This window comes from Polistes fuscatus, unplaced genomic scaffold (assembly GCF_010416935.1).
Source record: "Polistes fuscatus isolate 324 unplaced genomic scaffold, CU_Pfus_HIC Scaffold10, whole genome shotgun sequence".
Classification (NCBI taxonomy): domain Eukaryota; kingdom Metazoa; phylum Arthropoda; class Insecta; order Hymenoptera; family Vespidae; genus Polistes; species Polistes fuscatus.
In genome coordinates, this window is record NW_025112998.1 from 1941954 (window position 1) to 1956498 (window position 14545).

A 14545-nucleotide genomic window follows, 5' to 3' on the forward strand; every position below is an offset into this window, starting at 1 on the left:
CGAGTATAGACTACCGTACGCGTAGTAGGTATTAACGCTTTTTTAAAAGAAGATAAATTTGCTTAAATGACACCACCTCGATCAATTAACAACAAAAAGAAATCTAAAAATGCGACAGCAAATGACGGCTCGTTAAAAATATTCAATTTTATTCGAGAGACCGAGATAGAATCACAGGGAAATAAAAATAGTATAATCGAATTGAAATGATGATTCCTGATATTGTCAGACATATAAACGTATTTTCGTAGATAATTGAGATTCAGAAAACAATTTTGTACGTTAAGTTAAATATAATACCGTTCGTATTAAAATTAAATTTTCGATTAGGGAGATTTTGATCAATAATAAGTGAGCATTGTAAAAGACAATAATAATCATTTATTAGAAACACCGTGAATGAGTGAGAGAGAGAGAGAGAGAGAGAAAGGGAGAAGGAAGAGAAGGATGTGTAACAATAATCCGCGTACCGTTGAACCTTAGTATAAAAAGAGGCAGAGAAGGAGATGAGGGGTTGGTTGAGGGGTAAGGGGGTTAGTAGAAATAGTGGTGCACGGGTATGCGGTAAAATTGTAAAGCTTAATGGTGGTAATACCGTCGTGACTGTGCCTTGTATGGCGTTAATAATGCAGTATATTGAGATTGGTTTCGTGAGACCGAGAGATGGTAGAGAAGCAAGAGAAAGAAGGTACCCTATAGTGAGGTATATAAGAGTAAGAGAGAGAGAGAGAGAAGGAGAGAAGGAGAACCGAGGGCAGAACTGAAGGCAGAACCGAGGGCAGAACTGAGGGCAGAACCACTGGGACCTGACCTAGGCATCCGCCCAACTTATTCGCGATGCTTTAATAATACAACTCCCAGTGTGCATAGTGCACTGCTATGACTAATATAAAGATCACTTTGAAAAGATTCTACGGTGCCTTGGGCCATCTATTCCACCCCTTGCTTCCATACCTTTCAACGCTATGTCTTCTTGCATTAAGAACAATGGACGAGTGTTTGGGGTACGAAAACGGATAAGTCGATTAATTTATCCATCGAGACGTGATTTATGATTTTAACGCCTTTCTCTACCACCCCCCCCCCACCCTCAGTCAGTCGTCACGAGAATTAGAATTGGAATTATATCGACATTTTTCTTTCCTATCAACGTGTTAATCTATTTGTCTGTGTAAGATTATTTTATTAATTATTAAGATTATTTTCTATTTTTATTTTTGCTTCCATGTGTGATTGTTTCTTAATCGTGTTTAGGACTCTCATTTGTTTTTAATTTATATATAAAATATATCTGATTAAATAATATACGACAAAAATTGAACGGTTATTATAATTATTGAGAGATTTCTCACCTTCTTTGTTGGCGCTGCTCTTGATCTCCGTTGCTTTGGGTGGCGCCGAAGGTTTAGGAATTTCTAGAAAAAGTAATCATCGATCGTTAAATCGCATATATCAAAATTGAATTTATTTTCTAAAGTATTAAGTATATCGAAACTTTTCGAATAATGAAAAATTATGCTGAAAACGATTAACGCACAATGATCTGGAATTGAGTAGAGATTTAATTTAAAGATAACGATTGTTCTATGAATTTGTAATTTTATTTCTATAGAAATTTATTTATTTTGCGTGTATACTTTGACTCATATTTTACAGAGAAAAATTCTACAAAAATTCTAAGATATTGCATGTAACTGTGGTACGATAGTATTAAAAAAAAAAAAAAATGAAAGAAAGAAAACTTACCATAAAGCCTGATTGAACCTTCGGTCTCTCCTAAGGAATTTTTACTGATGCATCGATAATTCCCAAAATCGCCAGCTTGAAGATTCTTTATATGTAATTTCATATGAGTCCTGTAGCTATTTTCCATTATACTAGTCGTGTATTTCTCATTGGAAAGTATCATTTCATTTCCTTGAAACCAATAGCTCATTGCTCGAGGAAATGCTTCAGTGTGACAATCGATTGTCACGTTGGTACCAGCCGGTGCTCCGACCAATTGATTTGGTACGAAGATCATTGGTGAAACTGTATTATAAAAATATCTAATTAACAATTATTTCATCTCTCAAGTTTAAATACGAAATATGTATGAAATTTATCTCATAATCGATTGACGATATTTTAACGATTCGTATGTTCACCTATCGTTCTAATTTTCTTTTTTATGTTTTTTTTTCAGGGGGATTTTTTATTTAACAATGGTGGGAGAGTAACATTATTAAATTGTAGATGTAGATGTGCACAAGAACATCAGGTTTGCACTTTTCAGGACGACTTTCAGTACGAGATACTCCATAGTTGGAAACGAGTTAGAAACAAAGTCAATTATCGTTTGCTCGAGACTAGGATTGCGAACATGCTCGAGTTAAAGTCGAACGGTAGGAATGTCGCATAGATGCTTTCTTCTTCTTCTTTTTCTTTTTCTTTCTCTTTCTTATTCTACCTTAATGCAATGGTGGAAAAAGTCAGAAGATGGAAGTGACCTTTCGCATTTCCCTTTCTTTATTTTTTTTTTATTTTTTTCTTTTATTTTTTTCTTGCTTTTTTTATTTTGTGTTTTTTTTTTCAAACGATATTCAACAACAGTGATTTCCTTCGATCCTTTTCTTTGTTCTCTTTTTTTTTTCTTCTTTTCTTCTTTTACTTCTTTTCCTTTCTCGTTTATTTCCAGAGACATTAGACTTTGGGGAAAATGGGTACTGGAAAGTTTAGAAAGGTTTTCCTTTGATGCATCGTTGTAATAAAGGAAATGCCATTTTCATAATTAGATTGTCCAATGAATAGAACGGAAGTGTTGTTTCATTTTTCTTGGAAAAATATCAACTCGTTTAAGATTTTGCGACACAGTTGGTGTATTGTAATTATTAAAAATTGCATGTAGTTAAATAAACAGGGAGGAGGGTGGGTGGGTGGTTCAAAAGTTGCTTCACCGTGCTGACAAATTATTACGCCCTAATTGGAGATTTATATTTTAAAATGGGAAATCAATGAAAATAATTTTCATTTCAACAAATCGAAGAATACATATAATTGTATTTGAAATGATTTAAAATAGCAACCCTCTATAGTAAGGAAACAAAAAAATGTGTTATAATTAGTGTTCTGTAGGGTATGTAAGTAGATAATTCGTTATAGTTCCCACGATTGTTCTTCCTGGTGTCTTTTTCCTTCGTTCATTCGTTTTCTCTTCGTTAGAGGATAAATTTAAGCTTCAGCAAGAGAAAGGAACGTTTCCCTTGGTGAAACATACAGCAGAAGGAATAGAAGTACCTTAGTCTTAGATTAATTTAGGTCTAACTAACGACTCGTTGGAAACTCTGTCTAGAGTACATGAAGAAGAAGTAGCTCGAGAGGTTGAAACGAATGGAGACAACGTTGGGTGAAAAGGTGTTGGGGGGTACAGTTGAGAAGTGGCTATTAGTAGTGGACTAAGGAGAAAGAGAAGGACTCGATGTTTCTACCGTAAAATCGAGGGGAAGTATGCGTTAATTAGGGGTCAGCACCAGCAATTTGTGGATTTGTGGGAAGGCTGAACGCATACTATAGCAATAGTACCCGCAGTACTTGATATACAGGACCCAATGGAAATGGTTGATATACTTTTGTGTAGAGGATGTAACTCATCCGTTCATTCGGTGTCTCGTTAAATCGTTAATTATGGATTATAGATTAGTCGCTTTTGTTAATTACCAATTAAAAGAGTTTACAAGTTAGAAATATAATATATGTTATTGATGCTGAGTTTAATTTAAAATCTTTTCGATTAGATTATATTATATAATTTTTTATTTTATTGCATTGTAATTTGATTCTAGAGAGAAAAAAGATACGAGATCATTGTGTTCGGTATAAAAATTATCTTTAGCATAATGTATTCATTTTAAAGCGAAATAACGTTTTTGATTGTTGCGAATTGTACTTCACGGTCGTGCCTTTGAATTGAAATATTTAGTTGTAAAATAATAAATTGTTATTTTACCTAATGGAGAAAAGCCCGGGATCTTATCTGTTTTTCAATGTTTTCTCAAAATAAGCTTATTAGTAATAGGAGAAAATACATTAGAGTTTCTTCGTTTGCTTTATGGTAAAAGCGTATGAATTCGAAGAAGAGCTTCGGACCGAGAGATTTCTCTTTCTCTCTGCTGTGAACAACGTCAGTGTTTATTTTTAATTAAGTAGATTAACTGGCCGAGTGCACTGCTCAACGTACGAGAGTCGACTAAGAACGTAAAAGAGTCTTATACGCTCGAAGTAAATTTCGTCATTATTTTTTTCTCATTATTGAGAGGGATTTCCTTCCAACTTTATTATTTGCCAAAGTTATTATATTATTTTAAAACTTCTAATGCACATCCTTTTAAACGAAAGTCCCAAACACGTCGTCAAAGCCAAATTTTCTGTGTGCGTTGGCATACGAATTTAAGAACAAATTAAAAGGTAGTCTTACGTAACACAAAAGATGTGTGCATGTGCATGTGCATGTGCATGTCGATTGTTCACGTGTGTTATGTGTGCTTTAACAAAATATTAAAATATTATTCCTGATAAAACATCGAATTCAAAGAGAAAAAATAGAGGGTAGTGTTTGCTCTGTAAACCTAACATAACATAACACAGATAAGACTTTCAACGCGAATTCAGAGTTTACAGTTGTTGCCTAACTATATAATTTCAAAGCAAAGCAAAGCAAAGCATTGGTGGCCACTATCTTATCTCTCTCGCAAAGGATATTATATTATTATTTTAAAACAGTTTCTAAGAATTCAAGCACGTATAATATTTAAAGGGAGATAATCTCTTAGTTTTTTTTATATAATTTATCTAATTTTTCTTTCAATCGTAATAATTATTAATTAATCTCGTTAATCTTACGATCTAGCCAGTGTCGTCGATTCGTGCAACGTTTGCGTCAAATTCAAACAAAAATGTGATTTGAATTCGAAAAGGAAAAAAAAGTAAAGAAGGAAAGAGAGAAATTGTAGAAATAAAAAATAGAATTTAGTGGTACGTAAGCATAATATAACATTGGTAAGACTTTCGTCGCGAATTTCGAGTTTCGAAGCAAAGCATTGTTTCCACGTTGGTCCTTTAAATAAAATATATTTCGTCCCATCTAAATATTCTACGAATAAAGTCGACTTGTGCTCTCGCCTACCATCTTTTCTTTACTTTAACAGGTAAAGAAAAAGACGAGAAAGAATATATATATATATGTACCAATATACATTGTCCATTTTCACGTGTATGTATGTGCACACGTATGTGAAGTAAATGTAAAGATACACGACCACAAAGCGAGTGCAAGCATAGGAAGTGACACGAACGAATGGAACGAATGGAACGCATAAAAGGGAAAAATGAGCAGAAGCAGAGGGACGCTTGTGCAAGGATCCCCGTATTTCCCTCGGGCATTTCCAACGTCACCGTTTCCTCTCACCCCTCTTTTCACGATTCACCATTACCACCACCACCAACTACACCAACTATTCACCACAGCCTACGATGAAGAAAATCTACTTGCTGATACTTTTTCTGATACTTCTTTATCTTCGTTATTCGTCAAATGAAATTTAAACAATATGTATTTATTCGTTTCATTCTTTCATTCTTTTTCTTTTTTGTCAAACTTTTATTCGATTTATGTAAATTTAATATCTTTTTATTATACTATCACAGAAGTTGAGTTTGTATTTTTAGTTAGATTAAAATAATATTCGTTTGTCGAGGATGAATTTTTTGGAATACTTAAACTATGGTTTTTCGTCAAATTATTTTGATAAAATTACAAATCAATCATTATTTTGATCTTATGAAATATTTGTTTATATCTCGTTTAAGTTCGTTCGTTTTTTAATGATTAATATTTTTCTTTTTTTTGGAGTAATCGTATTCTCCTTTTCGTCATTTACTTTCACATCTTATTGAAAGAAAAGTTTAAGAATCAACAGGTTCACAATCGTTCCTATCGTATCTCACGTCATGCATTTACATTCGATGCATTCCTTTTCATTGTCTGCCATTGGAAATCTTCATCTTATTCATCCATTCTTTTCCCTTTAATATTCAGACCTTTTAGTTTCTCTCTTACTCTTTCTCTATTTCTTTTTCTCTTTCTTTACGTCTCTGTGTGCTTGTGATAACCAAGAAAAGAAACTTTCTTCTCGATGAAGTTTTTCCGATGAATTACTTCAACGCTTGTTGCACCATCATTACAACTCTTCGTAGAATGTTAGAGAAAGTTGATATTGAAGAATATAATAAAATCTTTATGTATTAAATTTCATTCGAATGCTGGCTAGACTCATTTAAGTTTTCTTATAATATTATTTATTGGACTTATATAAAATTATACCGATCTATATATATAACTAACTAATATATTTAAAATTGTAATTGATTTTTTTTATCTAATTATTTTTATAAGATGTTTACGAATATTGTTTTTTTTTTTAAATATAAAATAGAGAATCAATTAGCTGTACCGTAAAAAGAATTTGGAAGAGAAAGAACAACTGTATTTTTTTTAAGAGAATAATATAAATAAAAGAAAAATCAAACGATTTGATGAGATAAATTTTGTCGATAATTATAATTGTAAATTATGATTTTAAGGATAATATAAATCTTAGGATGCAATATGTATATTATAAATTTAGTACACATTGGTAATACGAAATGATTATAATATAAATTCTATCGAACAGATTGCTTTCAATTTGGAATCCTTTTAAATCAGTATATTTGAAATGATATATGATATTTGTTTCTTCTATTTGAATATCGGATTTAATAGGGAATCATCATCGACTTACATTCAACATCAACGGTGATCCTTTTGCTGACTGTTGGTGGCACGCCATTGCTTGCTATACACAGATATGCTCCCATTTCATTGCGTGTAATCCTCGTCAAATTTAATTGCTCGCCATCGTATCTCTGTACTGAAATCAGATACAGAAATTTATTGGTTTGATCGTTTGATCGTTTCAAACACCTAATTATCGTATGATTTAATATGTGCAATATATAAATTGTTATAAGAGCGAACAATTTTCAAATACGATTAGAAAATAATACAGTTTAATAATTAATTTTCAAATTATTATTATTCTATGTTATATTTAATTAATTGATATAATATCTTAATATAATATAAAGTATTTAACATTATATCAAAATATTCCAACATTATTAATTGGACTAACTAAATTTGTATTGTATTATTCAAAAAGTATTTCATAAAACTGTATTAATTTTTTAATCCTGTCATAAAATTTGTAATTAGGTATGAGTTTTATCAAGTTGACGTATATTTTATTATTTTATCTTGCATAAGATATTTGATTATATTACTAGTAAATTATTTAACTGATAATTTAACGTAGTTACAAAGGTCGTTTTAATGATTTCTCTGAAGCGAGTTACAAAATGGTTGCGTGATCGCCATTTTAGGATCATTAGTGGTGAAAGGAGTAAAGGGAACGTCAAATAAATCGGCTTCGTGCCGGTACTGCATCAAGGGACGATTTACGAGAAAACTTTCTCTACCTTCTTACGATCTTGAGGAAGCAAAGTAACAATGAGAAAAAGAGAAAGAGACAGAGAGATAAGTAGAACACACTCGTTACAATGACGAGTAGTAACTGCAAGTAGTAATAGTAGTAGTAATAGTAGTAGTAATAGTAGTAGTAATAGTAGTACCTGCAGTTAGACGAAACTGTTTGCGGTTGCTCGTTGGAATGATCGATATCGCGATAACTTGTGAAACGAACCTTTCATGTATAGTTTTTCCTCTTTTTTTCTTTTTTTTCTTCTTTTTTTTTTTTATTTCTTATGATCTCATAAAGAGTTAATATGCAAATTACGAACTTGAACATTTGCGCAAAAGTTTCTAACGAAAATTTCATTAACTTAATACATTTGGGAGAGAACCTGGGAACAAGTTGATACGCTTTTTTTCACTTTTCATATCTCGTTTCTGCTAATTTTGTTTGAATTAATTATTTCATTAAAAATTTACTAAAATATATTTTAACTTTGTCTCGTTTTTCTTCTTCAGATGTATGTATGTATGTATGTATGTATGTAAAATCTTCGATATAATGTAAATACGAAATAAATTAGAAATTATTTCATGAAATCAAACCCTATTTCAAGGGTTGTTTGATATATGTATCTGTAAAATATCTTGGTCAACAATATTGGGTCTCCCCAATATTTGAGTTTCGTTAAGGATACCAGAAAAAAAGAGGGTGTGTAGGTATATTTTATTAGGTAGTTCGTAGGTAATATAATTTTTCATCGTACCGGATAACAAAAAAATTCATGTTTTAACTATAAACGATCTATTCGATGTATTATATAAAATGAATCGATTTATTATTAGAAAACGATCAATTTATTGTCTACTTTCATCAATGTCATTACTTAATCCCAGCTTTGCTCGTTGTGTCGCAGTAATTAAAATATTTGATAAAATAAGCTTTGCCAGAAAGGATTTTTCGTTGATGCGAAAGCTTCTCCTCGATTGATCCTTCAAATTAATTGTAGTAATAAAACATTATAAAATTTTTCACCCGATATTCAATAATATTGTCATTGATAACGCGTTATAAAAATTGATTGTTCATCAATTTTATGAAAAAACCACGAAATATTTTCAACGCAAAGTACTTTTAATATAATTATTTGAATACTCTATGTGTATTTCAATAAAACAAGTACGATATAGAAAACTATTATAATATGAGAAATACTAACATAAAAGTATACACAGTAGTAGTATATGAAACTTAATGTCATTTTAAATACTCGAGGATGAGAAAAAACACTATTAAAGAAAAAAAGTGAATCGATAATGATATAACATCGATGTTGATCGAAATAAGAAAATGCAAAAGTGATGAGGAAATGGGAAGGGGGTTAGGGGGTGGGATGGATAGGGGTAGTAGCTGAGTTAGAAGAGGAGGAGTAGAACACACGTGTCTCCGTAGCTTACTAAAGTAATATCAAGGATAAAATATTGGTAACGAGTTTTTGATAACGACCGTATCGACTCTCGATACGAGCTCATTTCGAGATTCCCTCATCCAATATTAATGTATTCCGGTGTCCTACTCTCGTATATAGAGCCCAACCGTTTAAATAACGCGTCCCCCTGCTATACACTTTTTTTCTTTTTTTTCATTTTTTTTTCCTCTCTCTTTCGGTACGATGCAAATCGAGAAAAAGTTCGACGATCGGTCACAAAAGGAAAAGGAAAGTGGATTGATACCCACGAACAATATTTATAATCGACAGAGTTATTCTATGAGAGTGAGAGAGAGAGAGAGGAAAATTAAGAAAAAAAAAAGGTGGGGAATATTTCATCCGAACGATCAGAAATAAATCGGGGATTCGTTATATCAAACTTGATAACGGAAGAATAATAATGTTGAACGAATCCCAATCAACGGGAAATCTTTTCTTCTCTCTCTCTCTCTCTTTATCAGAAAATAGAAAGAAAAAGAAGAAGAAGAAGAAGAAGAAGAAGAAAGAAAAAAAAAGAGGTAGCGAACGTCATTGAAAGAAAATTACATCGGGTAGAAGCTCTGTAGATCGAACGAATGTTAGTCTTGGGAATCGGAAGAAATGGAGGCAGATCAGTGGCGCTTTTAATGTTCTGTGATTCTAGAAGATTACTTCGTCATTCCGCATAGAAAGATAGATAGAAAGAAAGAGTAAGAATAAGAGAGAGAGAGAGAGAGAGAGAGAAAGTTCTTTTACTAAATCCACGTTTCTTCCATCGCTTTTCTTTCCTCTTATTCGGAATCTTTAGTTATAGAAGAAAGTCTTGAGAATCTTCGATTCTTCAAAAGGTACAATGAAAATCACGATTATATATATATATATCACGGATTAGAATGCTCATCTTAGAACTTGATAATGAAAGATTTAATATATCTCGAAGTAGTATCTATATTTATAGTTAAATAATATTTTAATATTATAATTATTATATATATTTAATATAATATATAATTAAAATTTTATTATATATATATATATATATATATAATTATTAAATTATATATATTTAATAATTATATATTATATATAATTAATATTATAACATTATTGTCGAGTAAAGAAATATAAGAAAAGAAATTGTAAATTCACAAAAGGTAATTTTTGTTGAGAAAATTATTATTGTTTTCTAAGTAGTTCAGATTTTCATAGAAGAACGTGAGAAAGGATATGATGATTATTCTTCTTTTCAGTCAGATTTTTTATATTCAAAAGAAGGTTTTGAAAATTGTTGATTATTCATAAGACGAAAGGAATATCTTGGATTAGAATGTTCTTCGTAGAACTTGATAATGAAAGATTTAATATATCTCGAAGTAGTATCTATATTTATAGTTAAATAATATTTTAATATAACATTATTGTCGAGTAAAGAAACATAAGAAAAGAAATTGTAAATTCACAAAAGGTAATTTTTGTTGAAAAAATTATTATTGTTTTCTAAGTAGTTCAAATTTTCATAGAAGAACGTGAGAAAGAATATGACGATTATTCTTCTTTTCAGTCAGATTTTTTATATTCAAAAGAAGGTTTTGAAAATTGTTGATTATTCATAAGACGAAAGGAATATCTTGGATTAGAATGTTCTTCGTAGAACTTGATAATGAAAGATTTAATATATCTCGAAGTAGTATCTATATTTATAGTTAAATAATATTTTAATATAACATTATTGTCGAGTAAAGAAACATAAGAAAAGAAATTGTAAATTCACAAAACGTAATTTTTGTTGAGAAAATTATTCTTGTTTTCTAAGTAGTTCAGATTTTCATAGAAGAACGTGAGAAAGGATATGATGATTATTCTTCTTTTCAGTCAGATTTTTTATATTCAAAAGAAGGTTTTGAAAATTGTTGATTATTCATAAGACGAAAGGAATATTGTGGATTAGAATGTTCTTCGTAGAACTTGATAATGAAAGATTTAATATATCTCGAAATAGTATCTATATTTATAGTTAAATAATATTTTAATATAACATTATTGTCGAGTAAAAAAACATAAGAAAAGAAATTGTAAATTCACAAAACGTAATTTTTGTTGAGAAAATTATTCTTGTTTTCTAAGTAGTTCAGATTTTCATAGAAGAACGTGAGAAAGGATATGATGATTATTCTTCTTTTCAGTCAGATTTTTTATATTCAAAAGAAGGTTTTGAAAATTGTTGATTATTCATAAGACGAAAGGAATATCTGGGATTAGAATGTTCTTCGCGAAGTTGATAACAAAAGATTATACATCTATAAGTAGGGTAAGGAGAGAGAAACATATTTAAACATAGTTCTGTTCTCAAGTTAGAAGCAAGAACAAACAGAGCAGCGAACATATTTTAAACATAGTTCTATTCTCAATTAAGAAACAAGAACAAACTAAATTTCGTAACAAACGTATAAAGTCAAGATACATTTATTTAAAAAAAGAAAAAAAAAAGAGATAAAGGAGAAAGAAAAACTATTAATCCTAAGTGTTTACAAAGAAGATTGATTTTCATGCAGGATTCGATAAAAGAGATGGAAAATGTCTACTAATTTTCTACAATTCGCGTTTCTTTAATTGCTTTACATTCTTTTCTTTTTGTCAAAAAATACTATAATTAGTTAAATAAAAAAATCATCTTAAGAGGATAAAATAAAAAGTTAATCAAAATGATCGATTAAGAAATATATTTCTTGATAAATAAAATAATGGTATTACGTGTAATTAGAACGTATTTTAACAAAATTTTGTTCACACATATACAGGTAAGAAAAAATATGAATAAAATAAAATAAAATAAAATAAAATAAAATAAAATAAAATAAAACAAAACAAAACAGAGTATTTTTATCGAACGTATAAAATTGAGTGACATTATTTTTGAGAAAATTATTAATCCTAGATGTTTTAGAAAAGAAGTTAATTTCCATACAGGATGCGAGAGTAAGAGAAAGAGAGAGAGGGAGAGAAGAGGGATAGGACTCTAACTGAGCTTTAAATAATATTACCAACTAACGTAGAAATATGTATGTATGTATGTATGTATACAATGCGTATCTGCCGAAAACTTAGGGATATATAACAGAGATATATGAGTGTACGTGTATTAGAGTGAAAGAGAAAGAAATAAAGAGAGAGGGAGAGGGAATGAGAATGAGAGAGTGAGAGAGACGGGCCAGGGTACTCCGTCATGAATTTGTATGAAGCTTTAGAGGGGCTCAGATGCCCCAGAGCGCGGCTTTGCAGATGTTTCAACAGAAATTCCAGCCTTTTACGATCCTGTGGCTTGCCGGAAAGCACGACGATGGGAGGAAAGGAAGGAGGTGGGACAAAGGACGAGGAGAGTGAGAGAGAGTGAGAGAAAGAGAGAGAGAAAGAGAGAGAGAAAGAGAGAGAGAAAGGGATATGAAAGACTGAAACAAACGAAGCATACGGAGATGGTGAATGGTGATGAGACAACGTGTAGCAAAATAGTTAGACAGGTGAATTCTACGAATGGCATAACCTTACTTATACGATTCGACCATATGTTAATGTAATCTCTCATTAATACCAGACGAAATTGTTTGTTTTGTGTTTGAATGTAATACTAATGAGAGAAAAGCAATAAAGATCATGTTGTTTTGACACTAAACTTTAATGATCGTTCATGTATTTCTATTACAAGTGGTGTCGTTCATAATCGTATAACGAATGTTATTTCAAATCTTACATTCATTACTTTTATTAGATTTTTTTGATTGATGATTATTAATGTAGTTGTTGTTTTTTTTTTGGAATGAAGACAATTTGTTTGAAATATATATATATATGTTTAATATATTTGGAATATTTGATTAGATGAAAATTTGAAATTCTAAGTAATCGTTGGGGAGGAACGCTGAAACAAATGTATTTTAGTTTAAATAATTCAGGATATTAATAAAGTGAGCGATATATGATTAAATGATCGATAATTAATCGAAAGAAATGTATATTGTAATTTAAAATCACGGGGTATATGTTCTGTGTACCGTTTTTCTCGAAATCCACCGTGAAACTGGGTCAATGTTTTTTGTAAAAGTTCTTTTGTTAAAAGTTGTTTATTTGACTTTCCAAATAAAGAAATTCTATTTATTAGGAATATTATTCGCGTTATACACATGCGCAACGTTCGGAAAAGTCATATAAACAACTTTTAATAAAAGAATTTTCATAAAAGAGAAAGTGCCAGTTTCAAGGTGAATTTCGAGGAAGACGGTTGACAGAACATCCAATCCGAGCTTTTTAACAACAATAGACATTCCTATCGATTAATTAATAATTATTTTAATACTCTAATGTATTCTACTAACATTTAGGATTGTTTTAGCGTTCCTCTGGCCAGTGATAACTTCGACTTGAAAATTTGCATCTATTAAAATATCAAATCAAAATTGTTTACTATTCGAATTTTTTATATAATTTTATATACTTTTTTTGTGATCACATTTAGAAATCAATACTTTTATAAATCAATGTATCGCTGAATATTAATTGTTTTAATATTCATTTGTTTTCTAAACCTAATCGTATTGATTTTAGCAACGACTCGTATGTAAAAATGGGCTCTATCAAATTAAATAGAAGAAAATCTGCGGTTCGCGAAAATTTGAAAAGCAAAAAGATATGAAGGCTTTTCGAAACAAATGTTGTCGAATAGAAAATAAAATTCTTTTATGTCGCATCGACGGTTCAAGCTTCAGGCTACGAGTCGCATCATAGAGTTTTCCATGCCGTGTTTTTGACATCACTGTCGTAAACAATTAAATGACTGGTTTTTTAATAAACGTTATGTATTTTGTACAACCGAAAAAAGGGTATTAAACATTTGGATTTAAAAAAAACAATTTTTAAGAAAATAATAATTGGTATATGTAAATTGTAATTCGCGTAAAGTCAAATGCAGAAAAGGGAAAAAGCATAATATCGAATGCAGTATTTTAATTGAAAATTTAATACCGGTCATTTGGTAACGAAAAGCTTGTTTTTTACGTATGAAATGTTGGAAGTCATATGAGCGTGTTAGTTACTCATGAATAAACTCTAAAGTAAGATATTTTAATTAGTTGAAAAAAACAAAAAAAATAAAAGAAATAAATGTATCATTTATCTTGAACGATATCTAAGAAATATTACGAAATGATATTAAAGTATAAACTAATTCTATTGCTTCAGTTGGTTGATATTTGATTGCTTAAAAATCTATCTGTGCTAATTAGCGATTGTATTGGTCCGGCGGGTTTCATCAAGCGTTTATCGGACGTTGACCGAATAACCATATTGTCTTGAATTCAATTTCATGTTACATACGATGGTCAATAAGTTAGACAAGCATTTAATTGGAAACTTGGACGTATTACACGAACACATACATATACATATACATATTATATATTTGTTATAGAGAATATATTCGTTCCGTCCAAAAATATCGGTTGTAAATTTCAACGTATGGGATACATGATATGTAATAGTA

At 30.4% G+C, this 14545-nt stretch overlaps 1 protein-coding gene across 7 annotated transcripts in view; it reads right to left on the minus strand.

Moving 5' to 3' along the window:
- Positions 1–14545, minus strand: part of LOC122526003 (lachesin-like) — a 217462-nt gene that overhangs the window by 25983 nt on the left and 176934 nt on the right. For all 7 annotated transcript variants that reach the window (XM_043649074.1, XM_043649072.1, XM_043649071.1 and 4 more), the window contains 3 exons: positions 6819–6947; positions 1747–2031; positions 1353–1415 (listed from right to left, as the gene is read on the minus strand). In XM_043649074.1, the coding sequence (XP_043505009.1) occupies positions 1353–1415; positions 1747–2031; positions 6819–6947 (477 nt within the window). The remainder of the gene's footprint in view (positions 1–1352; positions 1416–1746; positions 2032–6818; positions 6948–14545) is intronic.